The 23,918-nt window shown below is 46.9% G+C and overlaps 1 protein-coding gene across 3 annotated transcripts in view; it reads left to right on the plus strand.

Moving 5' to 3' along the window:
* Positions 1-23,918, plus strand: part of ANKZF1 (ankyrin repeat and zinc finger peptidyl tRNA hydrolase 1) — a 167,817-nt gene that overhangs the window by 55,234 nt on the left and 88,665 nt on the right. For all 3 annotated transcript variants that reach the window (XM_063933829.1, XM_063933830.1, XM_063933831.1), the window contains exon 8: positions 18,518-18,737. In XM_063933829.1, coding sequence (XP_063789899.1) covers positions 18,518-18,737 — 220 coding nt within the window. The remainder of the gene's footprint in view (positions 1-18,517; positions 18,738-23,918) is intronic.

Here is a 23,918-nt window from a genome sequence, read left to right on the forward strand (position 1 = left end):
GACATGATAGCCTCTCGTCTCAACAAGAAGCTCAGGCGGTATTGTTCTAGATCGAGAGACCCACAAGCAGTGACTGTAGACGCTCTGACAACTGCGTGGGTCTACCAGATGGTGTACGTGTTTTCTCCACTTCCTCTGTTCCCAAGGATTCTAAAAAGAATAAGAAGGGAAAAGGTTCAAGCAATACTCATTGCTCCGGACTGGCCAAGAAGGGCCTGGTATGTGGACCTTCTGGAGATGCTCCTCTAACATCCGTGGCCTCTTCGCGAGGATCTTCTGCAACAGGGCCCGTTAGTCTATCAAGACTTACTGCGGCTACGTTTAATGGCATGGAGGTTGAACGGCTGATCCTAGCCGGGAGAGGGATTCCTGATAAGGTCATCCTGACTATGATCCAAGCCAGGAAAGTGGTAAAGTGTAAACATTACCACCGTATATGGAAGAAGTATGTTTCATGGTGCAGTTACAGACCATATTCTGCGGTGAAATTTCATGTGGGACATCTGCTTTTTCTGCAGTTGGGATTGGATGTGGGCCTACGCCTAGGTTTCATTAAAGTCCAGATTTCAGCCTCCTCCATTTTTTTTTCCAGAAACAATTGGCTTCTTTCTCTGAGGTCCAGACGTTCTTGAAAGGTGTTCTGCACATCCAGCCTCCCTTTGTGACTTCTACGGCACCTTGGGACCTCAATTTGGTGCTGCAGTTCAGCTAATTGGACTGGTTTGATCCGTTACAGACGGATTATGTAAAGCAGGGGTGGGGAACCTCTGGCCCGCGTGCCGTATAAAGCCCGCAAAGCCGTCTGCTCCGGCCCACTGCTGTCTGTGTGTCAGCGAGACACGCCGCCCTTCAGTCTGGAGGCGGCGTGTCTCGACTGTCATGGCAGGGAGGAGAGAGCAGCTATGTACGGCAGCGGCAGGTAGGATCTTAAACCAGCCACCGGTTCGTGAGCCAATCAGGAGCTGCCGCTGCCAGTATGTGAGCTCTGATTGGCTCACGAATCAGCGGCTGTTTGAGGTCCTACATGCCGCCACCGTCGCCCGACATAACCGCGCTCTCCTCCCTGCCTGGTCCCTGAGAGCGGTGAGCAGCACAGTGGGGTATGGGGGTGGGGCTTGTGTGGGGCATTTGTGTATCTGGCACTGCACTATTAGGGGTATATGTGTATCACATCCCATTTTAATTGTCCACACCCATTTTTTGGCGAGCGCGTGGCTTCGGCACGCGCACTTAGTACCACTAAGAGGCAGAACTACTGATGGGCAGGGTAATTTTTATGTTGATAATTTTTGTATGGCCCCGAATGATTTTATAAATATCCAAATGGCCCTTGGTAGAAAAAAGGTTCCCAACCCCTGACGTAAGGTTCTTACGTGGAAGACCGTCACACTGCTGGCCTTGACTTCAGCAAGACGTGTGTCGGTGCTAGGGGTGTGGTCTCACAAGCGCCCCTACTTAATTTTCCATGAGGACAGAACTGAACTCAGAACTCTTCAGCAATTTTTTCCTAAGGTGGTGACCGCGTTTCACATCAACCAACCTATTATGGTTCCGGCTGTGACGGACACCTCTACTAATAAGGTCATTAAAAGGAACCAACATAGATTTGTGAAGGGCAGCTCATGTCAGACCAACTTACTTGGCTGTTATGAAACAGTAAGTGCGAACCTTGATCAGGGTAAGGAGGTGGATGTAATCTTTTAGACTTTGCCAAAGCTTTCGACACTATACTACACATGTGTCTTATTTATAAGTTACAAGAAATAGGGCTAGGGAGCACAATATGCACTTGGGTCAGTAATTGGTTAGATAATAGGGAGCAGCGCGTTGTGGTCAATGGATCATTTTCAAAGTGGACTAAAGTACTAAGTGGTGTGCCACAAGGGTCTATACTCGGAACACTTTTGTTCAACATTTTCATCAACGACCTAACAGTAGGTCTAGAGAGCATGGTGTCAATTTTCGCAGACGATACCAAATTGTGCAAGGTTATAAATGCAGAGGGGGATGCTGAATCTCTTCAGAACGACTTAACTAAACTGGAAGCATGGGCAGCAAAATGGAGAATGAGGTTCAAAAACAGACAAGTGTAAGGTAAGGCAAGACCAAAAATAACACCTACATACTAAATGGGGTAATATTAGGGGATTCTGTACTGGAAAAAGACCTAGGAGTTCACATAGATAACAAATTAAGCAGCAGTACCCAAAGTAGGAGTGCAGCAAAGAAGTCTAATAAGATAATAGCATGCATAAAACGGGGAATTGATGCAAGGGACGAGAGTATTATACTCCCATTATATAAATCACTAGTGAGGCCACATCTTGGATACTGTGTGCAATTTTGGGCACCATATTACAAAAAGGATATCCTGGAGCTACAAAAGGTTCAGAGGCGGGTGACCAAACTAATCAAGGGCATGGAGACGCTGGAATTACGAGGAAAGGCTTGCAAGGCTAGGCATGTTTACATTGGAAAAGAGAAGACTAAGAGGGGACATGATCAACATCTACAAATATATAAAGGGTCAATACACAGAGCTTGGGAGGGACCTGTTTTCTATAAGATCAGCACAGAGGACACGTGGTCACTCGCTTAGGTTAGAGGAGAGGAGTTTCCGCACATTGAGGCAAAAAGGTTTTTTCACAGTATGGACAATACGTGTTTGGAATTCCCTGCCTGAGAGAGTAGTAATGGCGGACTCAGTCAACACCTTTAAGAATGGGTTAGATAAATCCCTATTGGATAAAAATATTCAGGGTTATGGTGCGTCGGCACGCATTATGGTTAATATACTAGTCCTAACATAAAAATTAACTAGTCCTATAAGACTGCATAGGAGACCACATATAGGTTGAACTCGATGGACAATTGTCTTTTTTTCAACCTTAGTTACTATGTTACTATGTAAATTCTTAAAGTGCCCAAGGCTCCTAGTGGACCCGTCTATACCCCATGGTACTAAATAGATTCCTACTATCCTCTACGGACCACGAAAAAAGGTTTTACCGGTAGGTAATTAAAATCCTATTTTTGTAACGTTTTCCAGCCTGATGAGCATGAACCTCTCCTTCTGAGGTCCAAAGAAATCTCCCATTGTTCGTGGCATGATACGCTACCACAAACGTGTTGTGAACATCAGACTTTGAAAGATCCCTGTTCTTCTAAAAAGACAGGTTGTCCACTCATACCTCATTGTCATCCCATAGATTGAAAATACCTGACTCTAATTTTCCGTGCAAAATATCTAAGCTTAAAGGTTCACTTACTTTTGCCACTCACAGATATATGATATTGGATCATTTTCCTCACTAAATAAATGAGCATGTCTAATTTTTCTTGTCTCATTTTTTTGATTTGGCTCTCTTTATCTACTTTTAGGACTGAGGTAGTTTTAGGCGAAATTTCAGCAGAAATACAGAAATTTGACAGGTTCACAAACTTCAAGCACCACCATACTTGTGTTGCACAGATTAGCTGATAGGAATTACTGCTTTGTATTTTTTCCGTCATCCATGGGGAACTCCTGCTTTAGACATTGGGGGTAAAAACTTCTCTCCCAGCGGCCCAGTCCCCCTCTCCCCATATACTCCACTCTGCCAGTTTTTATGTTTGTTGCCCAAGAGCTAGCACTGTTTAGGGCTCCTGCCCTTATCTTTTCTCTACTCCTTTATTTCTGTATGGGTGGTTGTTGTTGTTGTTGTTGTACTCTACTGAGCAGGTGGGAGGGAAGCCCCTGGCAGTCGTGTGCCAGGTCATCCCCGCACCTCCTGCTTGACCACCAGGGTTGATATTGGTAACAGGGCATTTTTGTATACAGTGGCCATATACCCTGGAGTTGACGCCAGATGAGGGAGTTAGGCTGTCCCCATTAGCCCCTTCCTCCCCCCTTGGTGTGTCCCCTTTTTATATAGGCTACCTGCAGCTGGGCTCATTCCTCCTATCTCTCTTCCTTCGCTACGTAACACTGCAATTTCACTGCCCGATACACTGCACAATACGCTTACACTGCACATAACACTGCAATTTCACTGCATGATTCACTGCACGTTACACTGCACAATACGATACGCTGCATGACACTGCATGTGCACTGCGCAATACGCTACACTGCAATTTCACTGCCCGATACACTGCACATAACACTGCAATTGCACTGCACGTTACACTGCAAGATAAAATACACTGCACGACACACTGCATATACACTGCACAATATGATACACTGCACGTTACACTGCAATTTCACTGCAAGATTCACTGCACGTTACACTGCACAATACGATACGCTGCATGACACTGCATGTACACTGCGCAATACGCTACACTGCACGTAACACTGCAATTTCACTGCCCGATACACTGCAATTACACTACACAATACGCTACACTGCACAATACACTGCAATTTCACTGCAAGATACAATACACTGCACGACACACTGCATATACACTGCACAATATGATACACTGCACGTTGCACTGCAATTTCACTGCACGTTACGCTGCATGACATTGCATGTACACTGCGCAATACGCTACACTGCACGTAACACTGCAATTTCACTGCCCGATACACTGCAATTACACTGCACAATATGCTACACTGCACATAACACTGCAATTGCACTGTACGTTACACTGCAAGATACAATACACTGCACGACACACTGCATATACACTGCACAATATGATACACTGCAATTTCACTGCATGATTCACTGCACGTTACATTGTACGATACGCAGAATACACTGCAATTACACTGCACCACACACTGCATATACACTGCACAATATGATACACTGCACGTTACACTGCAAGATTCACTGCACGTTACACTGCACAATACGATACGCTGCATGACACTGCATGTACACTGCGCAATACGCTACACTGCCTGTAACACTGCAATTTCACTGCCGATACACTAAAATTACACTGCACAATACGCTACGATACGCAGAATACACTGCACGACACACTGCATATACACTGCACAATATGATACACTGCACAATACGATACGCTGCATGACACTGCATGTACACTGCGCAATACGCTACAGTGCACAATACACTGCAATTTCACTGCCCGATACACTGCAATTACACTACACAATACGCTACACTGCACAATACACTGCAATTGCACTGCACGTTACACTGCAAGATACAATACACTGCACGACACACTGCATATACACTGCACAATATGATACACTGCACGTTACACTGCAATTTCACTGCATGATTCACTGCACGTTACACTGTACGATACGCAGAATACACTGCAATTACACTGCACCACACACTGCATATACACTGCACAATATGATACACTGCACGTTGCACTGCAATTTCACTGCAAGATTCACTGCACGTTACACTACACAATACGATACGCTGCATGACACTGCATGTACACTGCGCAATACGCTACACTGCACGTAACACTGCAATTTCACTGCCCGATACACTGCAATTACACTGCACAATACGCTACGATACGCAGAATACACTGCATGACACACTGCATATACACTGCGCAGTACGCTACACTGCACGTAACACTGCAATTTCACTGCCCATTACACTGCACAATACGCTACACTGCACGTTACACTGCAAGATACAATACACTGCATATACACTGCACAATATGATACACTGCACGTTACACTGCAATTTCACTGCATGATTCACTGCACGTTACACTGTACGATACGCAGAATACACTGCAATTGCACTGCACCACACACTGCATATACACTGCACAATATGATACACTGCACGTTACACTGCAATTTCACTGCAAGATTCACTGCACAATACGATACGCTGCATGACACTGCGCAATACGCTACACTGCATGTAACACTGCAATTTCACTGCACAATACGCTACGATACGCAGAATACACTGCACGACACACTGCATATAAACTGCACAATGATGCACTGCAATTTCACTGCAAGATTCACTGCACGTTACAGGGCACAATACGATACACTGCATGTACACTGCGCAATACGCTACACTGCACGTAACACTGCAATTTCACTGCCCGTTACCCTGCAATTACACTGCACAATACGCTACACTGCACATAACACTGCAATTTCACTGCACGTTACACTGCAAGATACAATACACTGCACGACACACTGCATATACACTGCACAATATGATACACTGCACGTTACACTGCAATTTCACTGCATGATTCACTGCACGTTACACTGCACAATACGATACGCTGCATGTACACTGCGCAATACGCTGCACTGCATGTAACACTGCAATTTCACTGCCCGATACACTGCAATTACACTGCACAATACGCTACACTGCACATAACACTGCAATTTCACTGCACGTTACACTGCAAGATAAAATACACTGCACGACACACTGCATATACACTGCACAATATGATACACTGCACGTTACACTGCAATTTCACTGCAAGTTTCACTGCACGTTACACTGCACAAGACGATACACTGCATGTACACTGCGCAATACGCTACACTGCAATTTCACTGCCCGATACACTGCAATTACACTGCACAATACGCTACACTGCACAATACACTGCACATAACACTGCAATTTCACTGCATGCTTCACTGCACGTTACACTGCACAATACAATACGCTGCATGACACTGCATGTACACTGCGCAATACGCTACACTGAACGTAACACTGCAATTTCACTGCCCGATACACTGCACAATACGCTACACTGCACAATACACTGCACATAACACTGCAATTGCACTGCACGTTACACTGCAAGATAAAATACTGCACGACGCACTGCATATACACTGCACAATATGATACACTGCACGTCACACTGCAATTTCACTGCAAGATTCACTGCACAATACGATACGCTGCATGACACTGCATGTACACTGCGCAATACGCTACACTGCACGTAACACTGCAATTTCACTGCCCGATACACTGCACAATATGATACACTGCACATAACACTGCAATTTCACTGCACGTTACACTGCAAGATACAATACACTGCACGACACACTGCATATACACAGCACAATATGATACACTGCACGTTACACTGCAATTTCACTGCATGATTCACTGCATGTTACACTGCACAATACACTACGCTGCATGACACTGCATGTACACTGCGCAATACGCTACACTGCACGTAACACTGCAATTTCACTGCCGATACACTGTAATTACACTGCACAATACGCTACACTGCACAATACACTGCACATAACACTGCACGTTACACTGCAAGATAAAATACACTGCACGACACACTGCATATACACTGCACAATATGATACACTGCACGTTACACGGCAATTTCACTGCATGATTCACTGCGCGTTACACTGCACAATACGATACGCTGCATGTACACTGCGCAATACGCTACACTGCACGTAACACTGCAATTTCACTGCCCGATACACTGCAATTACACTGCACAATACGCTACACTGCCCATAACACTGCAATTTCACTGCACGTTACACTGCAAGATACAATACACTGCACGGCACACTGCATATACACTGCACAATATGATACACTGCACGTTACACTGCAATTTCACTGCATGATTCACTGCACGTTACACTGTACACTGTATTGTGCAGTGTAGCATATTGTGCAGTGTATCGGGCAGTGAAATTGCAGTGTTACGTGCAGTGTAGCGTATTGCGCAGTGTACATGCAGTGTCATGCAGCGTATCGTATTGTGCAGTGTAACGTGCAGTGAATCTTGCAGTGAAATTGCAGTGTATCTTATTGTGCAGTGTATATGCAGTGTGGTGCAGTGTAATTGCAGTGTATTCTGCGTATCGTGCAGTGTAACGTGCAGTGAATCTTGCAGTGAAATTGCAGTGTAACGTGCAGTGTATCATATTGTGCAGTGTATATGCAGTGCGGTCGTGCAGTGTATTGTATCTTGCAGTGTATTGTGCAGTGTCCTGCAACGTATCGTATTGTGCAGTGTAACGTGCAGTGAATCTTGCAGTGAAATTGCAGTGTAACGTGCAGTGTATCATATTGTGCAGTGTATATGCAGTGTGTCGTGCAGTGTATTGTATCTTGCAGTGTTATGTGCAGTGCAATTGCACGTTACACTGCAAGATAAAATGGCCGGAAGTTTTGCCACATTGCCTGCCTAAGCACCTCATTGGAGAGAAGCATGGGCTCCTTCCTCCCTGCATACCTTACTTCCTGCAGTCAGGCTATACATTTAGCTCCTTCATCTCCTGTTGGGGTTGGTTTCTCAGCACACATCTCTCCCCCGCTCAGCACAGCGCAATGTGTGTTGAGATCAGGTGAAGGGAAGGGAGGGGGGGGACACGACTCTCTTCACCCAGTGGGTGAAATGAACAATGTGCTAGTTTGTGCTTGCATGCAGGCCAATCTAGCACCGGCGATGGTAACGTGCAGGGCCGCGCATCACTATCGCTGTGGGGCATACACACAGAGAGATCCGTGCTTAATCTAAGCAATCTAATCAGATCCGTGTGTACTCCCCTTTACATATATTGTTTGTTTACGGTTTCTCACTCCCCTATGTTGGTGAAAGTGTACAATTATTTATACTGTAAGTGTATGAGTGCTTCCTTAGTCTGTATACCTGTTCTTTACGGCATTCATTGCTTATTTCAAAGTGTGCACCTATTTATTGGTGTTCACACTATTGTACCTAATTCTGCATAGCCCCACCCACTTATTTGTCTATTTGTGGGACTACAACATTTAGTACTCTACCACATAATAAAACACAGCTGCTGTTTACTATACTTTTGTGTGTGGGGACTCCTTGGATTGCATTATTTAGGTCTTCCAAGAACAAAGCACCTGAGGAGGGGAGTGCTCCTATGCTGCACATATGTAGGAATTGTACTGATACACTTTCTCTTCAGGCCCCAGCCCACGGCGGTCTGTGGGCCCGATTCAGCATGGTTCGCTATTGTATGCTGATATAGCTATTTGGCAATTTCAGCACATGTGCACTGCATACGCCGGTGCGCGCATGGGCCCTTATTCTGAGTTGTTCGATCGCTATCTGCTTTTTGCAGCAGTGCAAACGCTTGGCCGCCGCCCCCTGGGTGTGTATCTTAGCTTAGCAGAAGTACGAACGAAAGGATCGCAGCGCTGCTACAAAAAAAGATTGTGCAGTTTCTGAGTAGCTCGAGACCTACTCCTACCTTGCGATCACTTCAGACTATTTAGTTCCTGTTTTGACGTCACAAACACGCCCTGCATTCGGCCAGCCACTCCCCCGTTTCCCCAGCCGCTCCTGCGTTTTTATCTGGCACGCCTGCGTTTTCCAGCACACTCCCCGAAAACAGTCATTTACCACCTAGAAACACCCACTTCCTGTCAATCACTCAACAATCAACAGTGCGACTGAAAAGCGTCCCTAGAGCTTGTGTAAAACTGCATCGGCTTTTGTGAAAGTACATCGCACGTGCGCAGTGCGCACCGCGCACCATACGCATGCACAGATGTGCCGATTTTTAGCCGCTGCGCTGCGAACAACTGCAGCTAGCGATCAACTCTGAATGACCCCCATGGTCTTACACTTCATTCTCTTCAGAACGCAGTCTAAGTCCTGGCAGCAGGGCAGTGATGGGGCGTCAACACCGGACAATGGAGGTATGTCCGGACCATTTGTGGGGCAGGCCGCGGCAACTGCGTGTGATATCCTCACATGCAGCTGGTGTGAGCCTAAACATTGTCTCAATGTTCGACATGGTAGAGTACTCCCAGTTTCACTCCCGACCCTTACAGTTGGAGATCCTGGCCTGGTGAAATCACTTCCCTCTAAATCTGAAGTCCGATGATTATTCTTCCTCGGGAGGTCTGTCTCCCTTTTGTGGTGGCTCTACCAGTCGCACCTGGACAAGGGCCGTCCCTTTTTGGATCCAGGACTATGTCCTGCTCATCAGACACCAGTCTTCTGCAGTGGGGGAGGGGGCCGGTAACTTCTTCACAGGGTTGGTGGACAGCTCAAGAGACCAGGCTACCCATCAATATGAGGATCTGTTTAAAAATAATTCTCCAGCTGGCCAGCTTAATTAGAGATCACAGTTAGCAGTTCATTAGATGTATACTTTCAAAGGCTAAGTGTAGAACCACCACAGTTGAGGGGTTGCTCCTTTATTTTTGTATTATACCTCTCTCCTTCAGCGATGCCTCTAATTGATGCCTATATAAGAAATGTTTCTATTTATTCATATATTCATATATTTTTATATATTTCGAACTGTCAATCTAAATACTAAGTGTTTTAATGTAAAGTGTTTATTTTTATGAATTGCCTTTAGATTGTACTAGAGTTAGCTACTAGTTGTTATTTAACAAAGTGAATACATAGAGATGCTTCTAATTGATTCCACCTGGAAACTTTCCCACACCTACACTCCTATTGGAGGGTCTTTGTTTAAATTGTGGACATTCTGGGAACTTCCTTCTGATGAAACCGCTTGTCTATGGTAGCGCAGAAACGCGTTAAGGACCTTTGGGATATTTGCAGGATGCCCAACGGAGGATATCATTATCACAGCGAAGTTCCCTGGTGTACGGCTTCCACAGACAGCTCTGAGAGTGGCGCTCACCTCTCCCACCTGAACCGCGGACACCCGGCAGCATTGGTGATCCCCCTGCCTTGTGAATGTTTGCTGAAATATGTTATCCAACAGTTAAATACACACGTGGATCTCCAGGTTCATTTTGAGCTCCGGTTATAACAGCGGCGGTGAGATTGCATTCTCCTGGTGAGAGGTACACTCTGGGGCTGGTGGTTCTACACTTGGCCTTTGAAAGTATACAGCTAAGGAACTGCTAACTGTGATCTCTAAGCTGGCCAGCTGAGGAATTATTTTTAAACAGATCCTCATTTATACTATCTACGGGACTGCAACTATATACCCATATTATATATTGCATATACCTTACCATTAAGTGTGGTTTTTATTCTGTATATTAAACATGAAATATATTTAGTCTGTTATGTTGTAAATGCGCTCTTTTCTCTAACGTCCTAGAGGATGCTGGGGACTCCGTTAGGACCATGGGGATAGGCGGGCTCTGCAGGAGACATGGGCACTTTAAGAAAGACTTTGGATCTGGGTGTGCACTGGCTCCTCCCTCTATGCCCCTCCTCCAGACCTCAGTTTGATACTGTGCCCAGTGGAGACTGGGTGATTTCAGGGAGCTCTGCGGAGTTTCCTGTCAAGAAAGTATTTTAGTTAGGTTTTTTATTTTCAGGGAGCTTGCTGGCAACAGACTCCCTGCATCGAGGGACTGAGGAGAGAGAAACAGACCTACTTCTGAGTTTCAAGGCTCTGTTTCTTAGGCTACTGGACACCATTAGCTCCAGAGGGATTGGTACGCAGCTCTCACCCTCGCCGTCCGTCCCAGAGCCGCGCCGCCGTCCTCCTCGCAGAGCCGGAAGATAGAAGCCGGGTGAGTATGAGAAGAAAAGAAGACTTCAGAGGCGGCAGAAGACATCTTGATCTTCATATAGGTAACGCACAGCGGTGAAGCTGTGCGCCATTGCTCCCATTCACCTCACACACATCAGTCACTGTAAGGGTGCAGGGCGCAGGGGGGGCGCCCTGGGCAGCAATATAAACCTCTCATGGCAAAAGTACATATATACATGTACAGCTGGGCACTGTACATGTATATAAAGAGCCCCCGCCATGTTTTTAAGTATTTTGAGCTGGACAGAAGCCCGCCGCCGAGGGGGCGGGGCTTCTCCCTCAGCACTCACCAGCGCCATTTTTCTCCACAGCACAGTGCTGAGAGGAAGCTCCCCGGACTCTCCCCTGCTTACTGACAGTGGGTTTTTCAAGAGGGGGGGGGGCACATAATTGGCGCATATACATTCATAACAGCGCTACTGGGTGAACATTCTGTGTTTTTTCCTGGGTCTTATAGCGCTGAGGTGTGTGCTGGCATACTCTCTCTCTGTCTCTGCAAAGGGCCTGGTGGGGAATCTGTCTTCAGAAAAGAGCTTCCCTGTGTGTGTGGGGTGTGTCGGTACGCGTGTGTCGACGTGAGGTTGAAGGCTCACCTAAGGAGGAGGGGGAGTGTATGAATGTAAGGTCTCCGTCGGCAGCGCCGACACCTGACTGGATGGATATGTGGAATGTCTTAAGTGCTAATGTAAATTTATTGCACAAAAGATTAGACAAAGCTGAAGCTAGGGAACAGTCAGGAAGTCAAACCATGTCTGTCCCAATGTCGCCGGGACCTTCGGGGTCTCAGAAGCGCACACTATCCCAAATAGTTGACACAGATACCGACACGGATTCAGACTCCAGTGTCGACTACGATGATGCAAAATTACAGCCAAGAGTGGCTAAATGTATTCGATATATGATTATTGCAATAAAAGAGGTTTTGTATATCAGAGGAACCCCCTGTCCCTGACACGAGGGTACACATGTATAAAGGAAAAAGCCCCCAAGATACGGCTACCCTCAAGGATCCTACTGACCGCAAGCAGTAGGTTACCATGAAGTCCATTTACACACATTCTGGTACAATACTCGGACCGGCAATTGCGTCGGCCTGGGTTTGTAGTGCTGTAGCAGCATGGACAGATTCCTTATCAGCGGAAATTGAGACCCTAGATAAGAATACCATTTTAATGACCCTAGGGCATATAAAAGATGCTGTGTTATATATGAGGGATGCTCAAAGAGACATTTGTTTACTGAGTTCCAGAATAAACGCTATGTCTGTTTCTGCTAGGCGAGTCTTATGGACCCGACAGTGGACGGGTGATGCCGACTCGAAGAGGCTTATGGAGTTTTTACCTTACAAAGGTGAGGAATTATTTGGAGAAGGCCTCTCGGACCTCGTCTCCACAGCTACGGCAGGTAAATCGAATTTCTTGCCTTATGTTCCCTCACAGCCTAAGAAAGCGCCTCATTATCAAATGTAGTCCTTTCGTTCAAATTAAAGCAAAAGAGGACGTGGATCGTCCTTTCTTGCCAGAGGTAAGGGCAGAGGAAAAAAGCTGCACAACACAGCTAGTTCCCAGGAACAGAAGTCCTCCCCTGTCTCTGCAAAATCCACCGCATGACGCTGGGGCTCCCCTGAGGGAGTCCGCTCCAGTGGGGGCACGTCTTCGACTTTTCAGCCACATCTGGGTTCACTCACAGGTGGATCCCTGGGCAATAGAAATTGTTTCTCAGGGATACAAGCTGGAATTCGAAGAGGTGCCCCCTCGCCGGTTTTTCAAATCGGCCCTGCCGACTTCTCCCTCAGAGAGGGAGTTAGTGTTAAATGCGATTCAAAAATTGTATATTCAACAGGTGGTGGTCAAGGTTCCCCTACTGCGACAAGGGAGGGGATATTACTCAACCCTGTTTGTGGTCCCGAAACTGGACGGTTCGGTCAGACCCATTTTAAATTTAAAATCCCTGAAACTATATTTGAAAAGGTTCAAGTTCAAGATGGAATCACTCAGAGCGGTCATCGCCAGCCTGGAAGGGGGGGATTTTATGGTATCCCTAGACATAAAGGATGCGTACCTTCATGTTCCAATATATCCCCCTCATCAGGTGTACCTGAGACTTGCGGTACAGGATTGTCATTACCAATTTCAGACGTTGCCGTTTGGGCTTTCCACGGCCCCGAGGATTTTCACCAAGGTAATGGCGGAAATGATGGTGCTCCTGCGCAAACAAGGTGTCACAATTATCCCATACTTGGACGATCTCCTCATAAAAGCGAGATCTCGAGAGAAATTACTGAACAGCGTGTCACTTTCATTGAAGGTGTTACAGCAACACGGCTGGATTCTCAATATCACGAAGTCGCAGCTGGTTCCTACGACTCGTCTGACCTTCTTGGGCATGATTCTGGACACAGACCAGAAAAGGGTGTTTCTTCCAACGGAAAAAGCTCAGGAACTCATGACTCTGGTCAGGAACCTATTGAAGCCAAAACAGGTGTCAGTGCATCACTGCACTCGAGTCCTGGGGAAGATGGTGGTATCATACGAAGCCATTCCCTTCGGCAGGTTCCATGCGAGGACCTTCCAATGGGACCTACTGGACAAGTGGTCCGGGTCACATCTACAAATTCATCAGCAGATCACCCTGTCCCCCAGAGCCAGGGTATCTCTCCTGTGGTGGCTGCAGAGTGCTCACCTCATAGAGGGCCGCAGGTTCGGCATTCAGGACTGGATCCTGGTGACCACAGACGCAAGCCTCCGAGGTTGGGGAGCAGTCACACAGGGAAGAAATTTCTAAGGTCTTTGGTCAAGTCTAGAGACTTGTCTCCACATCAACGTCCTGGAGTTGAGGGCCATATACAACGCCCTACGTCAAGCGGAGGCATTACTTCGTGACAAACCAGTTCTGATCCAGTCAGACAATGTCACCGCAGTGGCTCATGTAAACCGCCAAGGCGGCACAAGGAACAGAGTGGCAATGGCGGAAGCCGCCAGGATTCTTCGCTGGGCGGAGAATCATGTAAGCACACTGTCAGCAGTGTTCATTCCGGGAGTGGACAACTGGGAAGCAGACTTCCTCAGCAGACACGATCTGCATCCGGGAGAGTGGGGACTTCATCAGGAAGTCTTCGCGCAGATTGCAAGTCGGTGGGGACTGCCCCAAATTGACATGATGGCGTCCCGTCTCAACAAAAAGCTGAAAAGGTATTGCGCCAGGTCAAGAGATCCTCAGGCAGTAGCTGTGGATGCCCTGGTGACACCGTGGGTGTTCCGATCGGTCTATGTATTTCCTCCTCTTCCTCTCATACCCAAGGTGTTGAGAATAATAAGACAAAGTGGAGTGAGAACAATACTCATTGTTCCAGATTGGCCACGAAGGACCTGTTATCCGGATCTGCAGGTGATGCTCACAGAAGATCTGTGGCCTCTTCCTCTAAGACAGGACCTGCTGCAACAGGGGCTCTGTCTGTTCCAAGACTTACCGCAACTGCGTTTGACGGCATGGCGGTTGAACGCCGGATCCTAGCGGCAAAAGGTAATCCGGTTGAGGTCATTCCTACACTAATAAAGGCTAGGAAGGACGTGACATCGAAACATTATCACCGAATATGGTGAAAATATGTTTCCTTGTGTGAGGCCAGGAATGGTCCTGCGGAAGAATTTCATCTGGGCCGCTTCCTTCACTTCCTACAAACTGGAGTAAATTTGGGCCTAAAATTAGGATCTATTAAGGTTCAGATTTCGGCCTTATCCATTTTCTTTCAGAAGGAATTGGCCTCTCTTCCAGAAGTACAGACGTTTGTGAAGGGAGTACTGCATATTCAGCCTCCTTTTGTACCTCCGGTGGCACCTTGGGACCTTAACGTGGTGTTAAGTTTCCTTAAGTCACATTGGTTTGAACCACTCAAAATGGTGGAGTTAAAATATCCCACTTGGAAGGTGGTCGTGTTGTTAGCCTTAGCTTCTGCTATGCGAGTTTCAGAATTAGCGGCTTTATCACATAAAAGCCCCTATCTGGTTTTTCATGTGGATAGGGCGGAATTGCGGACTCGTCCTCAATTCCTACCTAAAGTGGTCTCGTCCTTTCATATGAACCAACCTATTGTCGTGCCTGTGGCTACGCGTGACTTGGGGGATTCCGAGTCCCTTGATGTGGTCAGGGCTTTGAAAATTTACGTGGCCAGAACGGCTAGAGTCTGGAAGACAGAAGCACTGTTTGTCCTGTATGCAGCCAACAAGGTTGGCGCTCCCGCTTCAAAGCAGACTATTGCTCGCTGGATCTGTAACACGATTCAGCAAGCGCATTCTACGGCAGGATTGCCGTTACCTAAATCGGGTTAGGGCCCATTCCACTAGGAAGGTGGGCTCTTCTTGGGCGGCTGCCCGAGGGGTCTCGGCACTACAGCTGTGCCGAGCTGCTACATGGTCGGGGTCAAACACCTTTGCAAAATTCTATAAGTTTGATACCCTGGCTGAGGAGGACCTCCTGTTTGCTCAATCGGTGCTGCAGAGTCATCCGCACTCTCCCACCCGTTTGGGAGCTTTGGTATAATCCCCATGGTCCTTACGGAGTCTCCAGCATCCTCTAGGACGTTAGAGAAAATAAGATTTTAAACCTACCGGTAAATCTTTTTCTCGTAGTCCGTAGAGGATGCTGGGCGCCCGTCCCAAGTGCGGACTACTTCTGCAAGACTTGTATATAGTTTTTGCTTACATAAGGGTTATGTTATAGTTTCATCGGTTTTGGACAGATGCTATGTTGTTTTTTTTCATACTGTTAACTAGATAGTTTATCACAAGTTATACGGTGTGATTGGTGTGGCTGGTATGAATCTTGCCCTTGGATTAACTAAAATCCTTTCCTCGTACTGTCCGTCTCCTCTGGGCACAGTTTCTTTAACTGAGGTCTGGAGGAGGGGCATAGAGGGAGGAGCCAGTGCACACCCAGATCCAAAGTCTTTCTTAAAGTGCCCATGTCTCCTGCGGAGCCCGTCTATACCCATGGTCCTTACGGAGTCCCCAGCATCCTCTACGGACTACGAGAAAAAGATCTACCGGTAGGTTTAAAATCTTATTTTTATTATCCCTTTTTAGTATATTTGTGATGAATGCAGATTATCATATGGGAGCTGCACATTAAGTATTTTAGAATTGTAGGCAATCCTTATTGATTTATCAATATAATATTTACTTATTGCGCCTGAGATTATATCCTAATATTAGGGTCATTTCTACCCATCAATATCCTGGAGTGGTTTACGGGGGCTCTTTGCCTGGTGCAGCCCCTTTTTTAAAATGAATCTGATCTTTCCGATGTTACTGATTCCGTGGGCTCTCTGTAAATTTTAATTGGAAGGTGGCAGAGTGATCCTCATGGCTGCACAGTACGTGGTATGTGGATTTTCAAGGTCTCCCCATTGATGCTCTGCTGCCTCTTCTCAGACATATCTTCTGTCTCGGGGCCCATTGATTGGTGTTCAGTTTGCAGCTTTAACCCTAGTTCCTTCCAGCTGACACGGTTCCTTTCTTACTTGCAGACCGGTCTAGATTTGGGCCGCCATCTTTCTTAATTAAGGGTCCAGGTTTCAATCCTTTCTGATATCTTCCAGCAACAGATTGCACTGTTGCCTGATGTCCGGACTTTCAAGGTGTCCTTAATATAAAGTCTCTGTTTGTCCCTCTGGTGGTCCCGTGGATTCTATCCCTAGTTCTTCAGGCTCTCCAGTAATCTCCCTTTGAGCCATTGGACGCTGTGTACACTCAATGGCTTCAATGGAAGACAGTCTTCCTCCTTGCCATAGCATTAGCCCGGTGGGTGTTGGCCTTGATTGTATTGTCTAGCCATTCCCTGTTTTTTCATTTCGACTTGGTTGTCTTTCTACTGTTGTATCCAAATTTCACATCAATCAAGAAATCGTGGTTCCTTCCTTCTTTCCGCCAGATTGATTAATCACTGGAAAAGTACTTGTTGGATATCGTGCCGGCCCTACAGATTTATGTAGATGGGACAAGGGACTTCCGTAAGATGGGTTCTTTCTGTCATTTAAGACTCTCACTAACGTGGCTGGCCAGCTTCTAAACAAACTTTGGCGAGGTAGCTCTATTTAACTGTCTACCTGGCTTATTTGGCAGCGGACCTTCCTGCCTTTGCCGTGGTGCGGGCTCATTCTTCTTAAGGCAGTTAGACGAGGTGCTTCTGTGAAGCAGCTCTGTAAGGCAGCCATGTGGTCCTCTGCCCATACTTTCATCTGGCTTTATTTATTACTTTTGCTTCTGCAGATGCCACCTTTGGACAAAGGGATCTTGGCGCAGCTCAGGAGCATCCACCCCCTTACAGGGCCTGCTTTGGGATGTTCCAGTATCTAATGCCTGTGTCCCCCATTGGATGAGGGGAGAAAAGGAGATTTTTATTTATTTATTTTGTCTTACTTATAAAATCCTTTTCTTTGAATCCATGAAAGACGCATGGCACCCACCCTGATACACCTGCCATGCGGATTTTGGTTAGCACTGTTGTTGATTCTCCACGTTTGTGTATATTAGTACTCTGTGTTTGCCTTTATTCCTTCTCTTTCCTGCTACTCCTCGCCTTGGGCTTGTTAACTTATCTGGAGGCCTGGGCTTGGGGTATGGGGATATAGGGGTAGAGGGTGTCCGGGTGAGAAGTTTTATTGGTTTGGTGTTCGGCTCTGCTCACCATCTCTACCCCAGTGTCTAATGCCTGACTCACCATGGATTCTAAGAAAGATTTTACAGATAAGACACCAATCTCCTTATTTCCACCTAGATTATGGAAGACTCGTCATGGATACAGTGCCTCAGTATCGCCCAGCTAGGGGAGTATCGTTTTCTATCTTTGAAGGAATCAATAGTTAAAGGGCACAACAAATTTTTGTTTTCTGATTAGTACTATTATACTCTATGCTGTAAGAGGGAGATGCTTTTTACTATATCACAAAGTAAAATGTATTATATTAAACTGAGGATTTCTGTTGATGTGGAAGTGTGTTCCCATTCCCAGGACATAAATCAGCTGTTACAGAGCTGGATGGAGGACTTGGCAGAGGCTCGAGGAATCTTCCTACGATCACCCCGTTCTGATAAGGCCCTCTTCTTGGGTCGTAATTCTCCCATTCCACAGAAGGACCCTCGAGTCCACAGAATTCCCTTCAGCACTAGGAGAGCCACCTTCCGAGAAGTCCAGCGTGTGCACACGCAGCTTTTCACTCTGGATGTTTATGGTAAGTGTTGGGGATAGGGAGCTATTGTTGTTTTGCTTCAGCTGTTTTCTGTCTGGGCACATATTGAAGACTACTTGCATAATGTAAAATAATCTCTCTAAGAATTACTAAAAGACTAATGGCAGGTTTCTGAGAAAACTACTCCCGCAAGATGAGAAAGCGAAGGAGTTAATCTTTGACTTTTTATAGCTTTTGCTACAAAAATACTAATCCTAAATACCTAGTACACTATACGCAAAGTAAGATTCAAAATTGAGGAAAAAGTAACAAAGCTGAGGATAAAGTACACTGCACAGGAGGGACTGTTTTTCTATACATGCAAAGTACACCTGGCGTAAAACGTGTGTGTGTGTGTTTTTTTTTTTTGTTTTTTTTTTCATTCTTATAAACATACTTTTTGGTTCTTGTTTCACCAATAATCCACATTTCCAGAATAGTAAAAAAAAAAAAAAAAAAGCAGGATTCTATGTGTATGTTTTGACCAAAAAAAAAATAACAAATCACTGTTTGGATAGAAACGTTTCCTACAGATATGTCCACATACATCTAGCCTCAATACGCCACACAACGCGAGATGCTTGGTGTGAGTGAACTGCTAGTGTCGTGTAACCTATTTAGTTATTTTTTATTTCTCTGACATCCTAGTGGATGCTCGGAACTCCGTAAGGACCATGGGGAATAGACGGGCTCCGCAGGAGACTGGGCACTCTAAAAGAAAGATTAGGTACTATCTGGTGTGCACTGGCTCCTCCCTCTATGCCCCTCCTCCAGACCTCAGTTAAGATTTCTGTGCCCGGCCGAGCTGGATGCACACTAGGGGCTCTCCTGAGCTCCTAGAAAGAAAGTATATGTTAGGTTTTTTATTTTACAGTGAGACCTGCTGGCAACAGGCTCACTGCAACGAGGGACTAAGGGGAGAAGAAGCGAACCTACCTGCTTGCAGCTAGCTTGGGCTTCTTAGGCTACTGGACACCATTAGCTCCAGAGGGATCGACCGCAGGACCCGTCCTTGGTGTTCGTTCCCGGAGCCGCGCCGCCGTTCCCCTTACAGAGCCAGAAGCATGAAGATGGTCCAGAAAATCGGCGGCAGAAGACTTCAGTCTTCACCAAGGTAGCGCACAGCACTGCAGCTGTGCGCCATTGCTCCTCATACACACTTCACACTCCGGTCACTGAGGGTGCAGGGCGCTGGGGGGGGGCGCCCTGAGCAGCAATAAAAACACCTTGGCTGGCAAAATAATCACAATATATAGCCCCAGAGGCTATATATGTGATAATTACCCCTGCCAGAATCCATAAAAAAGCGGGAGAAAAGTCAGCGAAAAAGGGGCGGAGCTATCTCCCTCGGCACACTGGCGCCATTTTCTCTTCACAGTGTAGCTGGAAGACAGCTCCCCAGGCTCTCCCCTGTAGTTTTCAGGCTCAAAGGGTTAAAAAGAGAGGGGGGGCACTAAATTTAGGCGCAATATTGTTTATACAAGCAGCTATTGGGGAAAATTCACTCAGTGATGGTGTTTATCCCTACATTATATAGCGCTCTGGTGTGTGCTGGCATACTCTCTCTCTGTCTCCCCAAAGGGCTGTGTGGGGTCCTGTCCTCAGTCAGAGCATTCCCTGTGTGTGTGCGGTGTGTCGGTACGGCTGTGTCGACATGTTTGATGAGAAGGCTTATGTGGAGGCGGAGCAGATGCCGATAAATGGGATGTCGCCCCCTGTGGGCCGACACCAGAGTGGATGGATAGGTGGAAGGTATTAACCGACAGTGTCAATTCCTTACATAAAAGGCTGGATGACGTAACAGCTATGGGACAGCCGGCTTCTCAGCCCGCGCCTGCCCAGGCGTCTCAAAGACCATCAGGGGCTCAAAAACGCCCGCTCCCTCAGATGGCAGACACAGATGTCGACACGGAGTCTGACTCCAGTGTCGACGAGATTGAGACATATACACAATCCACTAGGAACATCCGTTACATGATCCCGGCAATAAAAAATGTGTTACACATTCTGACATTAACCCAAGTACCACTAAAAAAGGGTTTTATGTTTTGGGAGAAAAAGCAGGCAGTGTTTTGTTCCCCCATCAAATGAGTGAATGAAGTGTGAAAAAGCGTGGGTTCCCCCGATAAGAAACTGGTAATTTCTAAAAAGTTACTGATGGCGTACCTTTTCCCGCCAGAGGATAAGTTACGCTGGGAGATATCCCCTAGGGTGGATAAGGCGCTCACACGTTTGTCAAAAAAGGTGGCACTGCCGTCTTAGGATACGGCCACTTTGAAGGTACCTGCTGATAAAAAGCAGGAGGCTATCCTGAAGTCTGTATTTACACACTCAGGTACTAGACCGAGACCTGCAGATAGTGCTGCTGCAGCGTGGTCTGTAACCCTGTCAAACAGGGATACTATTTTGCGAACATAAGACGTCGTCTTATATATGAGGGATGCACAGAGGGATATTTTGCCGGCTGGCATCCAGAATTAATGCAATGTCCATTCTGTCAGGAGGGTATTAGAGACCCGACACTGGACAGGTGATGCTGACTTTAAAAGGCACATAGAGCCTTATAAGGGTGAGGAATGGTTTGGGGATGGTCTCTCGGACCTCGTATCCACAGCAACAGCTGGGAAGAAAATTTTTTACCTCAGGTTTCCTCACAGCCTAAGAAAGCACTGTATTATCAGGTACAGTCCTTTCGGCTTCAGAAAAGCAAGCGGGTCAAAGGCGCTTCCTTTCTGCACAGAGACGAGGGAAGAGGGAAAAAGCTGCACCAGTCAGCCAGTTCCCAGAATCAAAATTCTTCCCCCGCTTCCTCTGAGTCCACCGCATGACGCGGGGGCTCCACAGGCGTAGCCAGGTACGGTGGGGGGCCGCCTCAAAAATTTCAGCGATCAGTGGGCTCGCTCACAGGTGGATCCCTGGATCGTTCAAGTAGTATCTCAGGGGTACAGGCTGGAATTCGAGGCGTCTCCCCCCCGCCGTTTCCTCAAATCTGCCTTGCCGACAACTCCCTCAGGCAGGGAGGCTGTGCTAGAGGCAATTCACAAGCTGTATTCCCAGCAGGTGATAGTCAAGGTGCCCCTACTTCAACAAGGACGGGGTTACTATTCCACACTGTGTTTGGTACCGAAACCGGACGGTTCGGTGAGACCCATTTTAAATTTGAAGTCCTTGAACACATACATAAAAAAATTCAAGTTCAAGATGGAATCGCTCAGGGCGGTTATTGCAAGCCTGGAAGAGGGGGATTACATGGTATCCCTGGACATCAAGGATGCTTACCTACATGTCCCCATTTACCATCTTCACCAGGAGTACCTCAGATTTGTGGTACAGGATTGCCATTACCAATTCCAAACACTGCCGTTTGGACTGTCCACGGCACCGAGGGTCTTTACCAAGGTAATGGCAGAAATGATGATACTCCTTCGAAAAAAGGGAGTTTTTAATTATCCCGTACTTGGACGATCTCCTTATAAAGGCGAGGTCCATGGAGCAGTTGTTGGTCGGAGTAGCACTATCTCGGGAAGTGCTACAACAGCACGGATGGATTCTATACATTCCAAAGTCACAGCTGGTTCCTACCACACGCCTGCTGTTCCTGGGGATGGTTCTGGACACAGAACAGAAAAAAGTGTTTCTCCCGCAGGAGAAAGCCAAGGAGCTGTCATCTCTAGTCAGAGACCTCCTGAAACCAAAACAGGTATCGGTGCATCACTGCACACGAGTCCTGGGAAAAATGGTAGCTTCTTACGAAGCAAAATTCTATTCGGCAGGTTCCATGCAAGAACCTTTCAGTGGGACCTCTTGGACAAGTGGTCGGAAATCGCATCTTCAGATGCATCGGCTGATAACCCTGTCTCCAAGGACCAGGGTATCTCTACTGTGGTGGCTGCAGAGTGCTCATCTTCAAGAGGGCCGCAGATTCGGCATACAGGACTGGGTCCTGGTAACCACGGATGCCAGCCTTCGAGGCTGGGGGGCAGTCACACAGGGAAGAAATTTCCAAGGACTTTGGTCAAGTCAGGAGTCGTCCCTACACATAAATATTCTGGAACTGAGGGCCATTTACAATGCCCTAAGTCTGGCAAGGCCTCTGCTTCAAAACCAGCCGGTACTGATCCAATCAGACAACATCACGGCAGTCGCCCATGTAAACCGACAGGGCGGCACAAGAAGCAGGATGACGATGGCAGAAGCCACAAGGATTCTCCGATGGGCGGAAAATCACGTCTTAGCACTGTCAGCAGTGTTCATTCCGGGAGTGGACAACTGGGAAGCAGACTTCCTCAGCAGACACGACCGACACCCGGGAGAGTGGGGACTTCATCCAGAAGTCTTCCAACTGTTGGTAAACCGTTGGGAAAGGCCACAGGTGGACATGATGATGGCGTCCCGCCTAAACAAAAAACTAGATATTGCGCCAGGTCAAGGGACCCTCAGGCAATAGCTGTGGACCCTCTAGTGACACCGTGGGTGTACCAGTCGGTTTATGTATTCCCTCCTCTGCCTCTCATACCAAAGGTACTGAGAATAATAAGAAAACGAGGAGTAAGAACGATACTCGTGGTTCCGGATGGGCCAAGAAGAGCTTGGTACCCAGAACTTCAAGAAATAATATCAGAGGACCCATGGCCTCTACCGCTCAGACAGGATCTGCTACAGCAGGGGCCCTGTCTGTTCCAAGACTTACCGCGGCTGCGTTGGACGGCATGGCGGTTGAATTCCGGATCCTAAAGCAAAAGGGCATTCCGGAGGAAGTCATTCCTCCGCTGATAAAAGCCAGGAAAGAAGTAACCGCAAACCATTATCACCGTATTTGGTGAAAATATGTTGCGTGGTGTGAGGCCAGGAAGGCCCCAACAGAGGAATTTCAGCTGGGTCGTTTTCTGCACTTCCTACAGTCAGGAGTGAATATGGGCCTAAATTTGGGTTCCATTAAGGTCCAGATTTCGGCTCTGTCGATTTTCTTCCAGAAAGAACTGGCTTCACTGCCTGGAGTTCAGACATTTGTAAAGGGAGTGCTACATATTCAGCCCCTTTTTTGTGCCTTCTGTGGCACCTTGGGATCTCAACGTGGTGTTGAGTTTCTTAAAATCACATTGGTTTGAGCCACTTAAAACTGTGGATTTGAAATATCTCACGTGGAAAGTGGTCATGTTATTGGCCTTGGCTTCGGCCAGGCGT

The sequence above is a fragment of the Pseudophryne corroboree genome, chromosome 7 (genome assembly GCF_028390025.1).
Source record: "Pseudophryne corroboree isolate aPseCor3 chromosome 7, aPseCor3.hap2, whole genome shotgun sequence".
Taxonomy (NCBI): Eukaryota; Metazoa; Chordata; class Amphibia; order Anura; family Myobatrachidae; genus Pseudophryne; species Pseudophryne corroboree.